General features: G+C 42.8%; 1 protein-coding gene across 3 annotated transcripts in view; it reads left to right on the top strand.

The window, feature by feature from the left end:
- Window positions 1–1,075: 1,075 nt before the first annotated feature.
- Window positions 1,076–24,823, top strand: part of LOC138637783 (zinc finger protein 660-like) — a 40,680-nt gene continuing 16,932 nt past the window's right edge. Inside the window, exons 1-2 of one of the 3 annotated variants that reach the window (XM_069726711.1) lie at window positions 1,076–1,134; window positions 16,687–16,787. In XM_069726711.1, the coding sequence (XP_069582812.1) occupies window positions 1,112–1,134; window positions 16,687–16,787 (124 nt within the window). In that variant the 5' untranslated portion in view covers window positions 1,076–1,111. Of the gene's footprint in view, window positions 1,135–16,686; window positions 16,792–24,823 lie in introns of all 3 variants that reach the window. The other 2 variants (XM_069726715.1, XM_069726702.1) reach the window with 2 other exon arrangements.

The following is a 24,823-nucleotide window of genomic DNA, read 5'->3' as shown; positions in this document are numbered from 1 at the left end:
GAGGAGCACGGCTGCCAGAGGCTTCTGAATCCGCCTGAGAAAGACGTTGTGTGCACAAACCATGGGGTACACACCTACAATAATGCTGGTGTGAGGAGCACGGCTGCCAGAGGCTTCTGAATCCGCCTGAGAAAGACGTTGTGTGCACAAACCATGGGGTACACACCTACAATAATGCTGGTGTGAGGAGCACGGCTGCCAGAGGCTTCTGAATCCGCCTGAGATAGACGTCATGTGCACAAACCATGGGGTACACACCTGCCATAATGCTGGTGTGAGGAGCACGGCTTCCAGAGGCTTCGGAGGAGAGTCTGGAGCAAAGACTGACAGGAATCTCCAGGTGGTTGTGAGCTGTGAGGTTTTTTGGAGGAGATAGTTTCCGCTCAGTTTCTGCTGCAGAAACCCCTAATAAATCTTGTGTGTGCACAAAGTCCTCAGTAGATTTCCCATAGAAATTAACTGGAAGGGTTTCCAAGAATTTTTGAACAGTTTGAAGTTTTTTCTATTGGGTAAAAAAACAAAATCTCAAAAATGATGAATGGGTGCCGTGGGAAAGGGTTAATAGGGTAACTTGCAGGGTTTTTTTAAATTATTTTTTCATATTATTAGAGGCAATGTTTTTCTTCTGGTATATAACTTTCATGTCTTGTTCAAGATTACTGTACTTGTCTTTATATATCGTATATTGTCTTATCACATGTAAAGCGCCATGGAATAAATAGCGCTATAATAGTAAATAATAATAATAATGTAGCGTTATAGCTCTGTGCTTTGTGCTGACTCTTCACACCATGGCTGAACAGACTCACTAGTTTCACCAGACATACTATCATACTATCACTGCATTATTGCCCCATAACAGCAGCCACAATAAAATGAACAAAAACTAATAAAGTTTTGCGGGGAAAAATAACGGAGAAAATAACATATACTAATTTTTCCGAGGATTTTGGGAATTGTAGTTTTTATGTAATTTACTTCACACAGCTGAGAAGAGCAGAAAAACTTCAATTCCCATGATTCAACGAGAGCGGCTCTGTGAAGCGCGTCAGCCAATCAGAGTATAGAAATGTAAAAAGAGCCTTTGTCCGGCGAACGATAGACTCCACGCATGCGTAGAGTGAACCGTGGCAGGTAAGCTGCAGCGCAGAGCTGGGGAGCTGTCAGTGTGTGCAGCATGGGGTTGTGGAAGGTGGTGGCTGTGCAGAGAGCTGCGTGATCCGGTGTCAGTGTGCTGGAGTCGGTGCATAGGGTTGTATGATGGTGTGGTACTACAAGTCCCACACTGCAGGGTCTGCTTTGTGCATAGCTCTAGTGCAGAGTTGCTCTTAGTCCCTGATCACAGGTCACATTAGTTGTTTGCACTTTGCATCATCATCACAAAAAATGGCGCTAACATATGTCAATGTATCCGACGTGTTTTGGATTTTAACCTCTTTGGACCCGGCTGTTTTTGGCCATCCCCCTGGAAAACGTAGCAAAAGTTACTCTGTTTTCCCTTCGGAAAGGTGCCCTGGTACGGACCAGCATCGTCTTCCTCCCGACCCCACAGACCCTACGTGGTGCCGGGGCCCTCAGCTTCTTGGGATTTTTGCTTTCTTGATCCCCCTCAAAAGATGTAAATAAATCTGAAACGATGACCTGTGTAAGACTTTGTGCACACTGAGTCTTTTTGCGGAGTTTTTCCAGCGAAAAGTCAATAAATTCTCCAGGAAAAAACAAAACTCCTAAAAACTTGGGCATTTTTGCTCAGTTTCTGTTCCAAAAACTAAAAAAAAACCTGTCTGGGAAACTCTTCAAATACATTTCTATTGCAGTTTGTCAAAGCTCCCGAAAACAACCCCCTGAAATAGGAGCGTTTCACCATAATTATATTGTCAAGGACCATAGTTACAAGTCGCTGACCATGGCAACACAAAGGAAACGGTCACACTAAATTCCAAAAATGTCTCTGATGCATTGGACACAATAAACTGTATATGGCTATCACACTGAGCGAACAGCCCCCAAATGCTCCTTAACCCCTTTACCCCCAAGGGTGGTTTGCACGTTAATGACCAGGCCAATTTTTACAATTCTGACCACTGTCCCTTTATGAGGCTATAACTCTGGAACGCTTCAATGGATCCCAGTGATTTCTCGTGACATATTGTACTTCATGATAATGGTAAAATTTCTTTGACTTTACCTGCATTTATTTGTGAAAAAAACGGAAATTTGGTGAAAATTTTGAAATTTGAATTTTTATGCCCTTAAATCACAGAGATATGTCACACAAAATACTTAATAATAACATTTCCCACATGTCTACTTTACATCAGCACAATTTTGGAACCAACATTTTTTTTTTGTTAGGGAGTTATAAGGGTTAAAAGTTGACCAGCAATTTCTCATTTTTACAACACCAATATTTTTTAGGGACTACATGACATTTGAAGTCATTTTGAGGGGTCTATATGATAGAAGATAACCAAGTGTGACACCATTCTAAAAACTGCACCCCTCAAGGTGCTCAAAACCACATTCAAGAAGTTTATTAACCCTTCTGGTGCTTCGCAGGAATTTTTGGAATGTTTTTAAAAAAAAATGAACATTTAACTTTTTTTCACAATACATTTACTTCAGCTCCAATTTCTTTTATTTTACCAAGGGTAACAGGAGAAAATGGACTCCAAAAGTTGTTGTACAATTTGTCCTGGGTACGCCGATATCCCATACGTGGGGGTAAACCACTGTTTGGGCGCATGGCAGAGCTTGGAAAGGAAGGAGCGCCATTTGACTTTTCAATGCAAAATTGACAGGAATTGAGATGGGACGCCATGTTGCGTTTGGAGAGCCACTGATGTGCCTAAACATTGAAACCCCCCACAATTGACACCATTTTGGAAAGTAGACCCCCTAAGGAATTTATCTGGATGTGTGGTGAGCACTTTGACCCACCAAGGGCTTCACGGAAGTTTATAATGCAGAGCCGTAAAAATAAAACAAAATTTTTTTCCCACAAAAATTATTTTTTAGCCCCCAGTTTTGTATTTTTCCAAGGGTAACAGGAGAAATTGAACCCTAAATGTTGTTGTCCAATTTTTCCTGGGAACGCTGATACCCGATATGTGGGGGGAACCACCGTTTGAGTGCATGGCAGAGCTAGGAAGGGAAGGAGCATCATTTGGAATGCAGACTTAGATGGATTGGTCTGCAGGCGTCGCATTGCGTTTACAGAGCCCCTAATGTACCTAAACAGTAGAAACCCCCTCAAGTGACCCCATATTGGAAACTAGACCCCCCCAAGGAATTTATCTAGATGTGTTGTGAGAACTTTGAACCCTCAAGTGTTTCACTACAGTTTATAACGCAGAGCCGTGAAAATAAAACTCTTTTTTCCCACAAAAATAATTTTTTAGCCCCCAGTTTTGTATTTTCCCAAGGGTAACAGGAGGAATTGGACCCCAAACGTTGTTGTCCAATTTGTCCTGAGTACGCTGATACCCCATATGTTGGGGTAAACCCCTGTTTGGGCACACGGGAGACCTCGGAAGGGAAGGAGGACTGTTTTACTTTCTCAACGCAGAATTGGCTGGAATTGAGATCGGACTCCATGTTGCGTTTGGAGAGCCCCTGATGTGCCTAAACAGTGGAAACCCCCCAATTATAACTGAAACCCTAATGCAAACACACCCCTAACCCTAATCCCAACGGTAACCCTAACCACACCTCTAACCCTGACACACCCCTAACCCTAATCCCAACCCTATTCCCAACCATAAATGTAATCCAAACCCTAACTTTAGCCCCAACCCTAACTGTAGCCTTAACCCTAGCCCTAACTCTAACCCTAGCCCTAATGGGAAAATGGAAATAAATACATTTTTTTAATTTTTCCCTAACTAAGGGGGTGATGAAGGGGGGTTTGATTTACTTTTATAGCGGGTTATGTAGCGGATTTTTATGATTGGCAGCCGTCACACACTGGAAGACGCTTTTTATTGCAAAAAATATTTTTTGCGTTCCCACATTTTGAAAGCTATAATTTTTCCATATTTGAGTCCACAGAGTCATGTGAGGTCTTGTTTTTTGCGGGACGAGTTGACGTTTTTAATGGTAACATTTTCGGACACGTGACATTTTTTGATCGTTTTTTATTCCGTTTTTTGTGAGGCAGAATGACCAAAAACTAGCTATTCATGAATTTCTTTTGGGGGAGGCGTTTATACCGTTCCACGTTTGGTAAAATTGATAAAGCAGTTTTATTCTTCGGGTCAGTATGATTACAGCGATACCTCATTTATATAATTTTTTTAATGTTTTGGCGCTTTTATACGATAAAAACTATTTTATAGAAAAAAATAATTATTTTTGCATCGCTTTATTCTGAGGACTATAACTTTTATTTTTTCGCTGATGATGCTGTGTGGTGGCTCGTTTTTTGCGGGACAAGATGACGTTTTCAGCGGTACCATGGTTATTTATATCCGTCTTTTTGATCGCGTGTTATTCCACTTTTTGTTTGGCGGTATGAGAATAAAGCGTTGTTTTTTGCCTCGTTTTTTTTTTACGGTGTTCACTGAAGGGGTTAACTAGTGATAGTTTTATAGGTTGGGTCGTTACGAACGCGGCGATACTAAATATGTGTACTTTTATTGTTTTTTTTTTATTTAGATGTATTTATAGGAACAATATTTTTTTTTTTGGGGGGGGGGGGATTTAAAAAAAAATTTTTTTACACATGTGAATTTTTTTTTTTTTTTACACTATAACATTGCCCCAGGGGGGGGCATCATGTTATAGTGTAAGATCGCTGATCTGACACTTTGCTGTGCACTGTGTCAGATCAGCGATCTGACGTGCACTTTTCCTATGCTTCCCGGCGCCTGCTCTGAGCAGGCGCAGTGAAGCCACCTCCCTGCAGGACCCGGATGCCGCGGCCATCTTGGATCCGGGCCTGCAAGGAGGAGGTAAGAGACCCTCGCAGCAACGCGATCACATTGTGTTGCTGCGGGGGTCTCAGGGAAGCCCGCAGGGAGCCCCCTCCCTGCGCGATGCTTCCCTATACCGCTGGCACACCGCGATCATGTTTGATCGAGGTGTGCCGGGGGTTAATGTGCCAGGGGCGGTCCGTGACCGCTCCTGGCACATAGTGCCGGATGTCAGCTGCGATAGGCAGCTGACACCCGGCCGCACTCCCCCCGTGAGCGCGGCCGATCGCTATGACGTACTATCCCGTCGAGGGTCAGATAGGCCCAGGTTACCTCGACGGGATAGTACGTCTAAGGTCAGAAAGGGGTTAAAAACATTCACCAGAACACCTCGGTGCATGGGAAACATTTCTTATTCATTTCTGTTACTGTTTTTCAAAATTTCCTCAATAGCGAATAAAAACTCCTTGAAAAAACAGGTCTGTGGAGTCTGTAAGCCAAATCTCCGACTTCTCAATTTCCCCCACTCCAGCATCGGTCACTACTGACCATGTACATAAAGTGCAGCACAGATTCATCTCATCTATGACTCCACAGCATCGGTCACTACTGAGCGTGTACATAAAGGGCAGCACAGATTCATCTCATCTATTACTCCACAGCATCGGTCACTACTGAGCATGTGAATAAAGCGCAGCACAGATTCATCTCATCTACTACTCCACAACACTGCCTCTCTACTAAGCATGTACATAAGGGCAGTCCCACACGTCCAGATAATTCCGGTACCGGAAAAATCGGTTCCGGAATTATCCGTGTCCGTGTGCCCGTGCGTTTCTGTGGCACATCAGTGTGGCACACGTGTGCCGACTGGGTACCACACGCACCGTACAGGAGACAGCGCTAGAGATAAGCACTGTCCCCCCGCTTGGTGCTGAAGCCGCGATTCATATCTTCTCTGCAGCAGCGTTTGCTGTAGAGAAGATGTGAATAATCCTTTTTTTTTTTGTTGTTTCTCGTGTTTAACATAAAGATCCCTCCCATAGGGGTGGAGCCGCATATTCATTACTGTAAATGAGCGGCCCCACGTGACCGCTCATACAGTAGAAGGTGCGGCCAGTACAGGAAGCAGCGCCAGCGAGGGAGCCGGGTGAGTATCTTAATAACAGCGGGCAGGCGCACAGGGGGTTTGACAGGGATCTTTATTTTAAACACAAGAAACAACAAAAAAAAAGGATTATTCATATCTTCTCTACAACAAACGCTGCTGCAGAGAAGATATGAATCGCGGCTTCAGCACCACGTAGGGGGATAGCGCTTATCTCTAGCGCTGTCTCCTGCACAGCACACGGACTGCACACGGACAACGTCCGTGTGTGGTACGTGTTTTACACGAACCCATTGACTTTAATGGGTCCGTGTAATCCGTGCGCTCCCACGAACACTGACATGTCTCCGTGTTTGGCACACGGAGACACGGTCCGCAAAAAATCAATGACATCTGCACAGATGCATTGATTTCCATGTGTCTACGTGTGTCAGTGGCTCCGGTACGTGAGGAAACTGTCACCTCACGTACCGGAGCCACTGACGTGTGAAACCGGCCTAAAGTGCAGCACAGATTCATCTCATCTACGACTCCACAGCACTGATCACTACTGAGTATGTGAATAAAGTGCAGCACAGATTCATCTCATCTACTACTCCACAACCCTGCCTCACTACTGAGCGTGTACATAAAGTGCAGCACAGATTCATCTCATCTATGACTCCACAGCATCGGTCACTACTGAGCATGTACATAAAGTGCAGCACAGATTCATCTCATCTCCGTCTCCACAGCATCGGTCACTACTGAGCATGTACATAAAGTGCAGCACAGATTCATCTCATCTACTACTCCACAACACTGGTCACTACTGAGCATGTACATAAAGTGCAGCACAGATTCATCTCATCTACCACTCCACAACCCTGCCTCACTACTGAGCATGTACATAAAGTGCAGCACAGATTCATCTCATCTATGACTCCACAGCATCGGTCACTACTGAGTATGTACATAAAGGGCAGCACAGATTCATCTCATCTACAACTCCAGAGCACTGATCACTACTGAGCATGTACATAAAGTGCAACACAGATTCATCTCATCTACCACTCCACAACCCTGCCTCACTACTGAGCATGTACATAAAGTGCAGCACAGATTCATCTCTATCTCCACAGCCCTGCCTCTCTACTGAACATGTACATAAAGTGCAGCACAGATCCATCTCATTTATGACTCCACAACCCTGCCTCACTACTGAGCATGTACATAACGTGCAGCACAGATCCATCTCATCTACTACTCCACACCCCTGCCTCACTACTGAGAATGTACATAAAGTGCAGCAGAGATTCATCTCATTTGCTACTCCACAACCCTGGTCACTACTGAGCATGTACATAAAGTGCAGCACAGATCTTCAACCCCACAGCATCGGTCACTACTGAGCATGTACATAAAGGGCAGCACAGATTCATCTCCACAGCCCTGCCTCACTACTGAACATGTACATAAAGTGCAGCACAGATTCATCTCATCTATTACTTCACAGCCCTGCCTCATTACTGAGCATGTGCATGAAGTGCAGCACAGATCCATCTCATCTACTACTTCACAGTCCTGCCTCACTACTGAGCATGTGCATAAAGTGCAGCACAGATTCATCTCATCTACTACTCCACAACCCTGCCTCACTACTGAGCATGTACATAAAGTGCAGCAGAGATTCATCTCATTTACTACTCCACAGCCCTGGTCACTTCTGAGCATGTACATAAAGTGCAGCACAGATTCATCTCATCTATGACTCCACAGCATCGGTCACTACTGAGTATGTACATAAAGTGCAGCACAGATTCATCTTATTTCTGTCTCCACAGCATCGGTCACTACTGAGCATGTACATAAAGTGCAGCAGAGATTCATCTCATATACTACTCCACATCCCTGGTCACTACTGAGCATGTACATAAAGTGCAGCACAGATTCATCTCATCTATGACTCCACAGCATCGGTCACTACTGAGTATGTACATAAAGTGCAGCACAGATTCATCTTATTTCTGTCTCCACAGCATCGGTCACTACTGAGCATGTACATAAAGTGCAGCAGAGATTCATCTCATTTGCTACTCCACAGCCCTGGTCACTACTGAGCATGTACATAAAGTGCAGCACAGATCTACAACCCCACAGCCCTGGCCACTACTGAGCATGTACATAAAGTGCAGCACAGATTCATCTCATCTCCTACTCCCCAGCATCGGTCACTACCGAGCATGTACATAAAGTGCAGCACAGATTCATCTTATCTATGACTCCACAGCATCGGTCACTACTGGGTATGTACATAAAGTGCAGCACAGATTCATCTTATTTCTGTCTCCACAGCATCAGTCACTACTGAGCATGTACATAAAGTGCAGCAGAGATTCATCTCATTTACTACTCCACAGCCCTGGTCACTACTGAGCATGTACATAAAGTGCAGCACAGATCTACAACCCCACAGCCCTGGTCACTACTGAGCATGTACATAAAGTGCAGCACAGATTCATCTCATCTCCTACTCCCCAGCATCGGTCACTACCGAGCATGTACATAAAGTGCAGCACATATTCATCTCATCTATGACTCCACAGCATCGGTCACTACTGGGTATGTACATAAAGAGCAGCAGAGATTCATCTTATTTCTGTCTCCACAGCATCGGTCACTACTGAGCATGTGCATAAAGTGCAGCACAGATCTACAACCCCACAGCCCTGGTCACTACTGAGCATGTACATAAAGTGCAGCACAGATTCATCTCATCTCCTACTCCCCAGCATCGGTCACTACCGAGCATGTACATAAAGTGCAGCACAGATCTACAACCCCACAGCACTGGTCACTACTGAGTATGTACATAAAGGGCAGCACAGATTCATCTCATCTCTGTCTCCACAGCATCGGTCACTACTGAGCATGTACATAAAGGGCAGCACATATTCATCTCATCTCCGTCTCCACAGCATCGGTCACTACTGAGCATGTACATAAAGGGCAGCACATATTCATCTCATCTCCGTCTCCACAGCATCGGTCACTACTGAGCATGTGAATAAAGTGCAGCACAGATTCATCTCAACTACAAGCAGAGATCCTTAGATCAGGACCAGAACAGACATTTATAGAACATTTCATAACCTTCCCAAATTCCTATGAAAACATTTACACGACATCCTGCATTGCACTACTGCACCCAATAGATTATATATTTTAGAGTCGATTGATTTTACTCCGACTCCACAGCCTTGCCAAAAACAACCTCCAACAAAAGGAATGTTTCGCCATATACGTGTTGTCAAGGGAATGCAGTTCCATACATCGCCTTCCGACATTTGGAGTAAACTCAGCAGGCAACGTGATACCTGAAAAATACTCATCTGATAAGTGCCATCGCTATTGTTTCAGCGATGATGTTGAAGATTTTTATATTCTCTTTTGTGATGAAGATGGCACAAGATAAAATGGGTGTCTACAGCTTGGGACACAATCGCGCAGGTCCATAAAGGGAAAAATAAAGTCATGGATTACTGAAAATGGCAGCGCACAGAAAACTTTCTTTTTTCATACTAAGTTCCCAAAATGTTCTGAAACGATATACCATATAAGACTGTGTGCACACTGAGTCTTTTGGCCAAGTTTTTTTTTGTTAGCAGAAACTAAGAGAAAAGTCTCCAAAGCCTCAGGAAAAAAACTGCTCCCAATACTGTGTCCTTCAAAACCAAGCCCCATAAAAAGAGTGTTTCGCCGTATTTGTGTTGTCAAGGGAGCGCAGTTCTATATGTCACCAGTCCTTCTACCCTGTGATAACAATTACTTATCTGATTAATGTCTCCTCATTTCAGTGTTGATGTTCAGAGGTTTTTCTTTTATGTGGTGATGATGGCCCAGTTCACCTGGGACAAGCCGCATGCTCGTGTCTTCAACTATGCAGAATGCACCCTTGATAAAGGCTAATTAAGCCGAAACGTTGGGATGTTCGTTTCTGCTTAAACATTCTCTTCTGTTTATCCTTGGCTGTGAAACCCTGGATTTGAATTTGATGAAATAAACCTTTTTTCAATTGCAACCTGACTTCTCTACTTAATGTGTGCCCGAGGTTACTATATGAACTTGTTGCATCAGCCACGATCATTGTTGGCACTGTCCAAATCTGTTTAACCCCTTAGATGTTGTCAATAGTGACCACATCATCTAAATGGTTAACAGAGTGTGGGGGGCTTTCTGTTTATCCCAATTGGTGCCCTCAGATCATGATTTTGTGGTCCTGATGTTTGCCATGGCACGACTAAATAGCGGCCTTAGAGTCTGACAGCTGTTGTAACCTGTTCAGAAGTTAGAGACATTTAGGTGGTAAAAATGCACGTTTTCATGTCTGTCATGTCACTTTGCATTAATTCCTGAAAAGCAACTGAAGGGTTAATAAACTACCTGACAGCAGTTTTCAGTATGTCAGGGGGTGCTGTTTTTAAAATGGTCTCACTTTTGGAGGTTTTACAATATATAGGACCCTCAAAGTCACTTCAAACCTGGGTAGGTCCCTTAAAAAATAAGATTTGTAAATTTCCTTGAAAAAATGAAAAATTACTGCTACATTTTTAACCCCTTAATGACCGCCAATACGTCTTTTAACTGACCTTAGATATAAGAGAATAGTATCCCCATACAGATGACAATCCATCATCTGTCGGCTGTACACTATAGCTGACAACTTGCTGTACCAGCCACGATCAGTATTTGCACCTTCTAAATCTGTTTAACCCCTTAGATGCTGCTGTCAATAGTGACTACATCATTATAAATGGTTAACAGAGTGTGGGGGCTTCCTCTTTATCCCAATTGGTGCCCTCAGATCATGATTGTGTGGTCCTGATGTTTGCGATGGCAATTCATGACCAAATAGCGGCCTTAGAGTCTGACGGCTGTAGTAATCTGTTTAGAAGTTAGCAACATTTAGGTGGTAAAAATACACATTTTCATTTCTGTCATACCACTTTGCATTAATTCCTGTAAAGCACCTGAAGGGTTAATAAACTACCTGACAGCAGTTTTCAATATGTTTAGGGGTGCTGTTTTTAAAATGGTATCACGTTTGGGGGTTTCCCAATATATGGGACCCCTAAAGTCACTTCAAACATGGATAAGTCCCTAAAGAAATAAATTTTGTAAATTTCTTGGAAAAAATGAAAAATTGCTGCTACATTTTTAAACCTCCTAAAATGCTAACAAAATAAAATAACATTTTACAAATGGTCCTGATGTAAAGCAGACATGTGGGAAATGTTATTTATTAATGGTTTGCTGTTGTATGACTATCTGGATTAAAGGGATAATCATTCAAATTTAGAAAATTGCTAATTTTTTAACATTTTTCTCAAATTTTTGATTTTTTTTATAAATAAACACAAAAAATGTTGAACTAAATTTACCATTATCATAAAGTAGAATGTGTCACGAAAAAACAATCTCAAAATCACTGGGATTTGTTAAAGCGTTGCAGAGTTATTACCACATAAAGTGACAGTGGTCAGATTTCAAAAATTTGGCTCGGTCACTAAGGGGTTAAACCTACAATGCTAACAAAATAAAATAACGTTTTACAAATTGTGCTGATGTAAAGCTGACATGTGGGAAATGTTATTTATTAATGTTTTTCTATGGTATGATTCTCTGGATTAAAGGGATAATCATTCAAAGTTTGAACATTGCTATTTTTTTTTACATATTTGTCAAATCTCTGATTTTTTTTTTGTTATAAATAAACACAAAACATATCGACCTAAATTTACCATTATAAATTATACTGTGCCATGAAAAAACAGCCTCAAACTCACTGGGATATAGTTATTACCAAATAAAGTGACACTGGTCAGATTTAAAAAATTTGGCTCCGTCACTAATCCTGAATTGAAGGAGCCTAGCTGTATATTGAGCTTAGGCCGGCGTCACACACAACGTCTAAAAAATCGGTCCGTTTTATACGGACGAGAATCGCACAAATGTTTCCTAAACACTGATCCGTCTGTAATCCGATTGTAATGCGAGGATGCGATTTCCTCGCATGTGAGCGTCCGTTCGAAATCCGTTTGACATCCGTCTGGCGATATTTTGTTGGCGGCTAGCAAAATGGACAAATAACGGTTTTTAGGCCTGTAATAAATTAAAAACAGCAGCCAGACACCTATTTATTGTGAGGCTACCAACTTTACCCAACATTTGTTGCTTGTTTTGTGTTAGTTGTGCTTTGTGACAAACATGACAGATAGACTGGCATTGAACCACCACTGAGCGTGTGCTTTTCAATTGTGTTTTCTTCCGACGTTTTTGAGAGGCATATCCTGTGATTGTGGATCCGCGAAGGAGGGGCAAGAATGTTGGTCCATCCACTTTTGAGGCAAAGGCTAACTAAAAGGACATTTCCCCCATCTCGAATCATGTCTGCGTAGCCATCCTGACAATTATTTGCCATATTCTTGGATGGGCCTTGTTTTTTTATTGTTTTTGGTGATATTGGGCACCCTGAGGTCACGTTTCCGGACACCAGAATGCACAAACCTATTTCTTGAGAGGAGCGGCTTATCATTACGTTATTGTATGTCTAAACAATGATATGTTGCTGTTCCTAGAATCAGCATAGTTACTTCCCTGCCCTAGGACCCTCCCTCCCCATCGTCCCCTTGATGACTTAAAGTACGTGATGATTTACCAACTTATTTAGTGTCACCTCAGGGTGCTACTCCCTGTCAAGAGGATGCATTATCTTTGTATTGTTGTTAGATTTTCCTAGCATAAACTCTCTTCATTTCCCGATTTTGGGTATGTTCTTTTGCTATTGTTTTCCTGTTATATTTAGCTAACAAATTACGTAACATGTCCTAACATTAACAAGGAGTCATTCTGCTTAAGCATGGAACTTTTTATTTTTTGGTTTGTATGAAAATGAGAAAACCATATTTCAAACATATGGTATAATGTTATCCTCACATATCAATGTCCAAATATAAAACCAAACATAAAAATTTTTAATAAAAAAATAGAAGGCACTCACTGTGTCACAAAATCAAAACTACAAATGATGGTAGGTCGGGGGTGGAGAAGGCGGTGGTCCAGATTGGGTTGCTTGCCTAGGTTGCTGGCCAACCTCAGTGTCAGCATGTGTGGTGGCAGACAGACCTGGATTCTGTTGGAACCTTCCAGGATCCAGTTGAGGGTTTTGGTATTGTAAATTTTGTAAATGTTGAGGGTTGTCCTGAGTGTAGGGCTGACCAAAATGACTATATTCCCCAATATGGCCATGTCGCCCATACCCATGTTGTGGCCAGCCAACAACATTGGGTATGTTCAAGTGGCCATATTGGGCATGTGCACTATCGCCCATATATTGGCCTTGATGAGGCACATTTGTGAGTGATGCTAGCTGTGGCGGAGGTGTAGGCATCCGTGCTTGAGTAGGAGGAGGAGCTTGTGGAGGATGAGAGGCTGATTCACCTTGCACTTGATGGCTTACATGTGACTCTATTGGATTATCATTTGTAAGCTGCCACCTTTCTAAAAAAGCAAAAACAGGCCTGGGATTATTGGGTGGGGTACTGGCATCTAGGACTATTTGTATAGCCCCTCTTGTACGCAACCGGAACTCACGGGGAATAGCCCTGAGATACTGTGCCAGACTGCGTCCATATGCCTCCTCCCCATCATCACGAGTCACTGATGACAAGTAATCCAAAACACCTCTATCCACCTGAGTCCTTGTGACAGACCCTGCTCCTTCTCTTCTTCGCCGGGCTCGCCGTGGGATGCCAGAAGCCTGGGGAGAGGCAGCCAGAGGCATGGTGGGGCTGCTACTGATGGCCTGTTCATCGGGATGTGCAGCCTGGCTTTCTGATTCCGGTGGTGGTGGTGGTGCTGATTGGGTGCTTCTGGAAAGTGATGCGGAAGGACCAGCCTGTTCATCATCATCACCCACTGGATCAATCTGCACCTCTGATTCGGTACCCGTCTCCCTCTCTGTCAGGTTTGACTCAGTGCTATATTTAGAAATTAAATCATATAAATTAAATAAATTCATTCACCAATATAAAACTAAAACAGAATAATAAAATTCACTTACGGTCTCAGATCCATCACCGGAGCTAGGAAATTCAGCCTGTCAAAGTAGAGGTATTTCCTCTTGGTGGTTCCATCCGCACCACTCCGGCTCCGCAGCTGTCTCTCCCTCCTATATGAATCCCTACAGCTACGCCAACGCCTTGTCACATCATTCACTGAAATGTAACACAAAACACAAGTTTTTAAAACACAAATATGGTATGTTCAGACCATAAAAAAATTGACTTTGCAAAAAAAATAAATTAATTGATTAAACCACCAAAAAAAAAAAGGTGGAAAAGGACCTTCATCAGAACATACTTGAAAAGGAAAGTAACTACAATGATGATGTTTTTATTCACCTATATACTGGCTAACATAGGGGCAAAACATCAACAAGAAATGTTACAATTTTTGAGTGAAAAATGTGGTAATTAATGCATTGCAAAGGAATGGGTACAACATACATTGCGGCCCAAAATTTAGGGGGGAAACATTCACACATAACAATGTGCCGTAATACTTAGAAAAAGCTGGTTATCTGACAAGGAGGACACTTTTGCTAAATTCCCCCCCCCCTCAAACTACATAAATGCACATTTTACTGTGTTGACAAAACCACAAAAAAAATACATTAGTGTACTTACTAATTCTCTCCTGGTCCTCCCGAGATCTGTCTGCATAATCTGGGAACATTTGGCAACATATTCTTCTCCACGCTGCCTCCTTGCATGCCCGGTCGGCATAGTGGGCATCTCTCTGGTCCCATAGTTCTGGTCTCTCTTGGATCAGAACTATGAGCATCTCGACGTTAATTAGCGTCGACATGCTTGTAGGAATCCGTGGAGGCGTTGTTCCTGGTTTTTTTAACTCTCCCAGTGTAATTAGCATGCCAAAGCTTCCTGGCAATGCCTGATGCAATTTCCTGTCACCTATTTAATCGCAAGTCACACTTGTGGTCCGTTTGTAATCCGATTTTTCCTCGCATCCATAGACTTGCATTGGCGAGTCCGATCCGATAATCGGTGACAATCGCAGCATGCTGCGATTGTCTCGGACCGAGGAAAACGGCCGACAAAAAGTCGGCTGCTGGGAGCGGGCCCATATGTTAACATTGGTCCGAGTGCAATGCGATGTTTTATCGCATTGCACTCGGACATTTTAAACGCCAGTGTGACGCCGGCCTTAGAAGCAAACCAGTAATTGCAGTATTCACATCGGGCACTAGATGGCAGCAACTTGACAAAAAAAAACAAAACTATACATTAGAAGCTCAGCCCTGCCCCAGCTCAGCCTGGGGAGAAGGTGTTTCCTGATGTTATCATGGAGAAAGCCTCCATCATGTCAGTGGCCGGGGTTCCCCATTGTAGTGCGACTTACATATTGATGGTCATTTCCCACCGAAGCAGATTTTAGCTGATCAGAAGGGGTGCCAGCACCAATCTTATTTTGGTAACATCCTAAAGAGGTTGTCCAGGTATAGCACAAAAGTCTGCAGTCACAGTGCGCACTGTGTACAATGTGTGGATTCACAAGTCTGCTGTCAAATAGAGCGACTGCACAATCTTGTGGACAACCCCTTTTAAAAGGGATTGTCCTATCAGGATGTCATTGGGCTACATCCTCCTTTCAGAAGCCATGGAGGAAACCTCATACTCAGGAGTAACTCTCTCGGGTTGTCTACATTTTACATGGATGACCATTGTTCTCAGCTACCCCCGTGTAATCCTATATGCCTATAGCTACCGGCAATATAGGGACACCGGTAGCTATAGGAAGCTACCAGTTTGGGGGGGTTTGATGTACCCCAACCAGAACTTGCCGAAATTTCCCAGGACTGTTTGTGAAAATGTGAAGCCGTCCTGCAAATAGCTTCAGGTAAGTTGGCACTAAGGTGGGATTTTCTAGACCAATCAGCCATGTGCCATTGGTTCCTTCTACATGAAAGCGGTTGTTTGATGTCTCATAAAGGGTCTAGTTTTCACACTGGACCACACACCTTTTTTTGCTGGATAGGCTGCAAGAATTTAAAGGGGTTATTCCCATCTTTACATGTGGGTATTGTCGAATAGTACATGTATAAACAAGCACTTTTGCAATTTACTGCTTTTTAAAATGTAGACCCATTCATGAGATATTAACAGGTTTCTGTTGTTTACAGCTCGTTGCCTAGGAGACCGACCATTGTTGCTGTTTATCTTCTAAGCACATTACCGAAGCTGGCTGAGATTAGGAGGTGACAGCGCACAGCAGAAATCTCATCCAGATTCAGACCAATACTTACAAGGTCCATGGAAAAAATCTTTTAACCAAAACACATTTAGTCAGTGATGGTAGAGAACGGTGATGGTCGGTCTCCAAGGAAACAAGCTGTAAACTAAAAGAAAAGAATAAATATCTGAAAAACTGCTGAAAATGTTATGAAACAGTAAATTGCAAAAGTGTTTCATTTTTCCAGCACTATCCAACAATACCCATTTATGAAGATGGAAAAATCCCTCTAAATAAGGTACCAGGATTCTATCTCTAGGCCGTTGCCCTAGCTCTGAGTTCTACACTTCTCTGGATTTTTCTGCTCTTTTGCAGAGACCTAATCATGGACCAGGATGTGACGCCTAAAAGTGACTCTGATGATAAAGCAAGCACAAGCGTGCTCGAGGATGAGGCTGAGCCTGACCACGTCACAAGTGAGTGAGTAACTTCCAGACCATTGTTCCGAGCTTTCAATATTGCCCTCTCTGCCCTTTTCTTTGTTGCCAAATGGGCAGGGCTGTCAGCAACTCATCCATGTGGGTATTTTCTTTATGAACATGCCCATTTGGATAAAACTAGATTTACAGTTAGGGCCAGAAATATTTGGACAGTGACACAATTTTCGCGAGTTGGGCTCTGCATGCCACCACGTTGGATTTGAAATGAAACCTCTACAACAGAATTCAAGTGCAGATTGTAACGTTTAATTTGAAGGGTTGAACAAAAATATCTGATAGAAAATGTAGGAATTGTACACATTTCTTTACAAACACTCCACATTTTAGGAGGTCAAAAGTAATTGGACAAATAAACATAACCCAAACAAAATATTTTTATTTTCAATATTTTGTTGCAAATCCTTTGGAGGCAATCACTGCCTTAAGTCTGGAACCCATGGACATCACCAAACGCTGGGTTTCCTCCTTCTTAATGCTTTGCCAGGCCTTTACAGCCGCAGCCTTCAGGTCTTGCTTGTTTGTGGGTCTTTCCGTCTTAAGTCTGGATTTCAGCAAGTGAAATGCATGCTCAATTGGGTTTAGATCTGGAGATTGACTTGGCCATTGCAGAATGTTCCACTTTTTGGCACTCATGAACTCCTGGGTAGCTTTGGCTGTATGCTTAGGGGTCATTGTCCATCTGTACTATGAAGCGCCGTCCAATCAACTTTGCAGCATTTGGCTGAATCTGGGCTGAAAGTATATCCCGGTACACTTCAGAATTCATCCGGCTACTCTTGTCTGCTCTTATGTCATCAATAAACACAAGTGACCCAGTGCCATTGAAAGCCATGCATGCCCATGCCATCACGTTGCCTCCACCATGTTTTACAGAGGATGTGGTGTGCCTTGGATCATGTGCCGTTCCCTTTCTTCTCCAAACTTTTTTCTTCCCATCATTCTGGTACAGGTTGATCTTTGTCTCATCTGTCCATAGAATACTTTTCCAGATCTGAGCTGGCTTCTTGAGGTGTTTTTCTGCAAATTTAACTCTGGCCTGTCTATTTTTGTTATTGATGAATGGTTTGCATCTAGATGTGAACCCTTTGTATTTACTGTCATGGAGTCTTCTCTTTACTGTTGACTTAGAGACAGATACACCTACTTCACTGAGAGTGTTCTGGACTTCAGTTGATGTTGTGAACGGGTTCTTCTTCACCAAATTAAGTATGCGGCGATCATCCACCACTGTTGTCATCCGTGGACGCCCAGGCCTTTTTGAGTTCCCAAGCTCACCAGTCAATTCCTTTTTTCTCAGAATGTACCCAACTGTTGATTTTGCTACTCCAAGCATGTCTGCTATCTTTCTGATGGATTTTTTCTTTTTTTTCAGCCTCAGGATGTTCTGCTTCACCTCAATTGAGAGTTCCTTTGACCGCATGTTGTCTGCTCACAGCAACAGCTTCCAAATGCAAAACCACACACCTGGAATCCACCCCTGACCTTTTAACTACTTCATTGATTACAGGTTAACGAGGGAGACGCTTTCAGAGTTAATTGCAGCCCTTAGAGTCCATTGTCCAATTACTTTTGGTCCCTTGAAAAAGAGGACGCTATGCATTACAGAGCTATGATTCCTAAACCCTTTCTCCGATTTGGATGTGGAAACTATCATATTGCAGCTGGGAGTGTGCACTTTCAGCCCATATTACATATATAATTTTATTTCTGAACATGTTTTTGTAAACAGCTAAAATAACAAAACTTGTGTCACTGTCCAAATATTTCTGGCCCTAACTGTATATAGACGAGGCCTAGTTGATGAGGCGTTCTTCACTGGGGGGCAGGGGGCGCCCAGATAAACATGCCCCTAGGATCTTAGCTGCCTCTGTCAGACATTGGCAATACCATTTAAAGAGGATCTATTGCCAGGTCAAAAGTAGGTAATTTTCTCTCTTATTCATTCCGCTGCTCCCTTGAATATTCTGTTGTTAACTTTTGTTAAAGCCTCCAAATTCCCTCAGTGCATTGTCTTTTAATTTAGTGCAAATTTTTATGGTCTTCACCAAGGGGGCGGTGCTCACAGAGTAGTAATAAATAAGGAGACGCCCCGACGTTCCTGTGAGCTATGCACTTTTGCTACATAATATGAAAATGATCACTGAGGCCCATATCTCTGTAACCGTATGGTGGATTTAAAAAATTAAACAACGGATTACTTTGGAGAGATGTGAGATTAAAATCAAAACAAAATTGGCCACTTTTGACCTGATAACAGGCCTCTTTTAATGGGAAAAGTCATCGATCTAAGCTAGCAACCAGTCTTAGCTGTATAACACTCCCCAGCGCCTACCCTCTGTGGATAAATCGTGGCACTTGAAGTAGGACAGTACTATTACGTCCTATGTTAGAAAAGCGTCAAGTCCATGGATGTATTTTCTTCATATTGAATATCCAGTAGAGCTATGTATACACCGCGTTACAAAGACTATAAAGCAAAGTATTTGCTAAGTACCTGCTCCAGCACCGCATCTTGATTTAGAGCAGAAGCTCTGATACAATTGTGAATGAATCCTTAAAGAGTAACTACACTCTTTATTATTAAACTAGATGGTGGCCCGATTCTAGCGCATCGGGAATTCTAGAATATGCATGTCCACGTAGTATATTGCCCAGTGACGTAGTATATTGCACAGCGACGTAGTATATTGCCCAGTGACGTAGTATATTGCCCAGCCACGTAGTATATTGCCCAGCCACGTAGTATATTGCCCAGCCACGTAGTATATTGCCCAGCCACGTAGTATATTGCCCAGTGACGTAGTATATTGCACAGTGACAGAGCCACGTAGTATATTGCACAGCCACGTAGTATATTGTGCAGCCACGTAGTATATTGCCCAGTGACATAGTATATTGCCCAGCCACGTGGTATATTGCCCAGTGACGTAGTATATTGCACAGTGACAGAGCCACGTAGTATATTGCACAGCCACGTAGTATATTGCGCAGCCACGTAGTATATTGCCCAGTGACGTAGTATATTGCACAGCCACATAGTATATTGCACAGCCATGTAGTATATGGCCCAGCCATGTAGTATATTGCCCAGCCACGTAGTATATTGGCCAGCCACGTAATATATTGGCCAGCCACGTAGTATATTGCTCAGTCATGTAGTATATTGCCCAGCCACGTAGTATATTGCCCAGCCACGTAGTATATTGCCCAGCCACGTAGTATATTGCCCAGCCACAAAATGTATTGCCCAGCCACGTAGTATATTGTCCAGCCACGTAGTATATTGCCCAGTGACATAGTATATTGCCCAGTCACGTAGTATATTGCCCAGCCACGTAGTATATTGCCCAGCCACGTAGTATATTGCCCAGCCACGTAGTATATTGCCCAGCCACGTATGTCACAGGTTAAAAAAATAAACATACTCACCTTCGGATCCGAGGGCATATTGTAGTTGTAACATACTCACCTTCAGATCTGGCGCAGGCAATGAGCGCGCGGCTGCCGCCATCTTCCGTTCCCAGGATGCATTGCGAAATTACCCAGATGACTTAGCGGTCTCGCGAGGCCGCTAAGTCTTCTGGGTAATTTCGCAATGCATCGTCGGGAATGGAAGATGGCGGCCGTCGCGAGCGGCTCGGCGGACAACGGACGGTGAGTATAGCAGGTTTTTTGTTTTTTTATTATTTTTAACATTACATTTTTTACTATTGATGCCCATAGGCAGCATCAATAGTAAAAAGTTGAGGACACACAGGGTTAATAGCGGCGGTAATGGAGTGCGTTACCCGTGGCATAACGCGGTCCGTTACCGCCGGCTTTAACCCTGTGTTAGCGGTGGCTGGAGGGGAGTATGCGGGCGCCGGGCAGTGACTGCGGGGAGTAAGGAGCGGCCATTTTCTTCCGGACTGTGCCCGTCACTGATTGGTCGTGGCTTTTTTTCCGCGACTAATCAGTGACTTGGATTTCCTTGACAGACAGAGGCAGCGACCAATGAATATCTGTGACAGACAGACAGAAGAACAGAAAGACGGAAGTGACCCTTAGACAATTATATAGTAGATTGTTGATCATCCTCCTGAATCTTTATAATATACTGTATTCTGTTACCTTATTTTGCTCCTTCCCCTTTTATACACCATGCTGAAAGTGCTGGCTTAACTGCCTAGTTCATGCTCTTTTAGAAGCTGCTTTGAACTGCTGCTCTAGGAAGACGCCTTAGTCAAATATTATTTACAAATCTTTCCATGTTTTCCTGTTTAAGCATCAGGGAGAGGAGCAGAGAAGCTCAGGCATGGTGGTAAAGAGTGAGAAGTACAGATTCTTGCTAGAGCAGCAGTTCAAAGCAGCTTCTAAGGGAGCATGAACTAGGCAGTAAAACATCATTTTCATTATGGTTTGTGGGAGAGCATGAAGCAAAAAAAAAAGTTACTTTGGAATTTTCCTATTTCAAAGTAAAATAAGTAAAATAATCAACTTTTAGACACAAATCGCCCAAAATTGCAGGAGCCTATGATATCTTTTTTGTTCTTTTTCCAGTGTTGGGTTTTCAAGCACAAAATTTACATTTCTGAAGTTTCATTCAGTTTTTCTTTGCTGTCTTTCATGTACACTTGTAAATATATTACTATATAGTATTGATAATAATGCAGAGTACTGGAGAGGAGATTTTTCCTGGCCATTCAGATGAGGGAATTCATACAGGACGGGGAGAGAGTTATTCTAGTCAGGAAGAGCCACTAGATTCTACTATCAAGAAAACAGTGTCCTCATCCCAAAGGTGGTGGAGCACTATCACCAGATAATCGCCTGCAAAAGTACCAAAGTCGAAGAAGGCGGCTCTGTGGCTTAGTATTACCAATGCAGTGAATGCCGTGGGCCCGCACGTGGGCAGTGTAGATGTCTGCAAGAAGAGATATCGCGATATTAAGAGACATGTGAGAAAAAAATTGTGGGAAGCCGAAAAAATATAGGAAGCTGAATGGAAAAGAACCAACAGGTGACGTGGAAGTTACAGACTATGAGAAAACACTGAGAAAAATTGTAAACTCTGAAATGACACAGTGTCAAGATCAAGGGATGCATAGATACCGGCCTTTCTTCAGGTAGTACATCATTTTATTTTTTGTACCCCCTTTAAGTGGGTGTTCCCATCTTGTTAAGTAACACCTAATCTCTAGGACCCCCTCTAAGATCTTAACGGGTATATAGTCAGTTTATAAGCAGGAATACCCCTTTGATTTCACTTTCTACGAAAAATTAGTTGAAAGTATTTAAAGATAAAGCTATGTTGATGATGTCCTCCATAGATTTCCTGTCCTATTGAAGCTCTTGTCAGTGCGTTTATCCCAGTCTTACTTTTTGTTATTGTCTTCATTAGTGATGAGCGAGTGTACTTGTTGCTCGGGTGATCTCCGAGTATTTGTTAGTGTTCGGAGATTTAGTTTTCATCACGGCAGTTGAATGATTTACAGCTATTGGCCAGGCTGAGTACATGTGGGGGTTGCCTTGTTGCTAGGGAATCCCCACAGGTAATCAAGCTGGCTAATAGCTGTAAATCATGCTGCTGAGGTGATGAAAACTTTAATCTCCGAGCAGTCATATATACCCGGAGACCACACGATCGTGCTCGAGAAAACCCAAGCAACAAGTACACTCGCTCATCACTAGTCCTCATTCTTCTAAAATTAAAAATTGATTAGCTTTATAAGAAAAAAATAATTAAACTTTGTGTGCGTGCAGCTCCAGCTGTAGCGATGTGTTTCCATGGTAACAGACTTCAAACAGAAGTTTTTGTAGTCTGAGTTTTAGCCATACTAACTTTTTTTTGTCATGCTTTTATTTTTTTCAAATTTTTTTCCAAACCTACTGTAAGTACATTAGTAAAAGCAGGAGATAGCATATGTGACCACAGACGGTCATACTACGCCGGAGACATAGACCTGCATAGAAGCTGTAAAAACAAATGTACTGGGCAAAAAAATGTATTATCAAAAATATCTAAAATAAAAATTGTCTTTAATCTCTTGTTGTCATGTATGTCACAATTTCGGTGCAGATGTGCTGTATAGAGCCGCCATCTTTGTGCTCCAGTCGCCTGCTGTTGATTTCTTAATGTGTTATGATCCTCTGGGAAGACTAAAAAATACATGGAAAAATAAATACATTTTAAGCTTAAATCATATTTTTTTTCCTATTCCATAAATACAACATAAGCGTACTTGGTGTCGATTCATTTGAAAAAGTCTGATTTATCAATATATAACATTTTAAATGCATACTATAAACATTATAAAGAATAATGTTACTGCAAAAAGCTCCATCAGTGGAGAGATAAAAAAAAAATTGCGGGTCTCAGAAAATGGCGATACAAAACATTTTTTTTTTTTCATAAGTCAATAGTACACATGAAAAAAAAAATTGTAATATATGTTATCAGAGAAATTTGCTTTTTTCCTCCTCGATTGATAATTCTCAAAATTCCCAATTCACTGCTAAAATCAGTGAACACATACATACATACATACATACATACATCTTATTGCTGAGATAGAAGATGACAGTTACTTCTGTTGTTTCAGGAGAACTTGCAGCAGTCTCTCTTGCTTCTCCCCCTCCTTCTTCATAGAATTCTCCAGCTCCCACAATCCCTCTCCCCTGTCCCTGTACTAGGGGCCTATAAATTTAGAAACATTCTAAGGGGTGCACGCATGTGTGGGGTCACACGCATTCAGCAAAGCATCGCATTAGCTAAGCATCAATTAAAAGGCAGTTACTCCATGGCAGTTAGTCAGGGCAGGAATTGGGTAACCCATACTCTGCACTCCCTTTTATCCATGTGCTTTATTGCTATCCTCCTGTGTTCCCTTACCATACACATTCATCGCACCATCACCCCTCCATCACGACTCATATACATCAGCCCCTCTATACTTCCCTCTCCCATGTACAGCTCCCATGCACTCCTCACCTTCCTGAAAAACCTCAGCCCATCTTGCCCAAACACATTGCACAAAAAAGCTTCTTACAATTCCAATAACTACTTGCTCGTTATCTTCCTACTCCTACTGATTTCGGGGGATATCTCCCCCAACCCTGGTCCACCATCCCCCAACCTCAATCCCTACCCTACATCATATCGAAACCATACTAATCTTATTAATATTTCTTGCACTCCTTGATCTCCTTATTTTAATTGTGCCCTCTGGAATCCACGGTCTGTATGTAACAAACTTCCTTTCCTGCACAATTACTTTCTGAACAACTCTCTGAATCTGTTGGCCCTCACTGAAACCTGGATCCAGGATTCTGACACGGTCTCCCCTGCCTGCCATTTCCCATGGTAGCTTACAATTCTCCCATTCCCTGAGACCCACAAACAGACTTGGTGGTCGGCATACTCCTGTCCCCACAAGCACTTTCCTTGTCATCCCCCCCCGTTCCATCACTCTCATTCCCTTCTTTTGAGGTTCACACCATCAGGTCTCTCATCCCCTCTCCCTCAGAGTAGCAGTCATATACTGGCCCCCAGGCTCACCCACCCACTTCCTTGACCACTTCTCAGCCTGGCTGCCGCACTTCATGTCCTCAGAACTACCAACCCTTATCTTGGGAGACTTCTGCATCCCCATTAAAAGCCCCACTTCCACATCTGCCTCCCAGCTTCTATCACTGACCACTTCTCTAGGCCTCACACAACTTTCAAAATCGGAAACACATAAAGACTGTAACACCCTTGACCTGGTCTTTGCCTGGCTCTGTTCAATCTCTTACCTAGATAACTCACCGCTTCCCCTCTCTGACCACAACATTCTCTCCTTCATTATCACAAATCCTCACACACCCCAGCACACTCCTACCTACCGCACATTCAGAAATCTACAAGTCATAAACCCTCAGACACTTTCAGACTCCCTACACTCATCATTGTCCCCAATCTCTTTTTCCTGTCCTGATCTGGCTGTACACCACTACAATGACACTCTTAGAAGCACCCTTGACCAAGTAGCACC

This window comes from Ranitomeya imitator, chromosome 1, assembly GCF_032444005.1.
Source record: "Ranitomeya imitator isolate aRanImi1 chromosome 1, aRanImi1.pri, whole genome shotgun sequence".
NCBI classification, from domain to species: domain Eukaryota; kingdom Metazoa; phylum Chordata; class Amphibia; order Anura; family Dendrobatidae; genus Ranitomeya; species Ranitomeya imitator.
The sequence above is the reverse complement of the archived record's forward strand: the minus strand, read 5'-3'. Positions and strand labels throughout refer to the sequence as shown.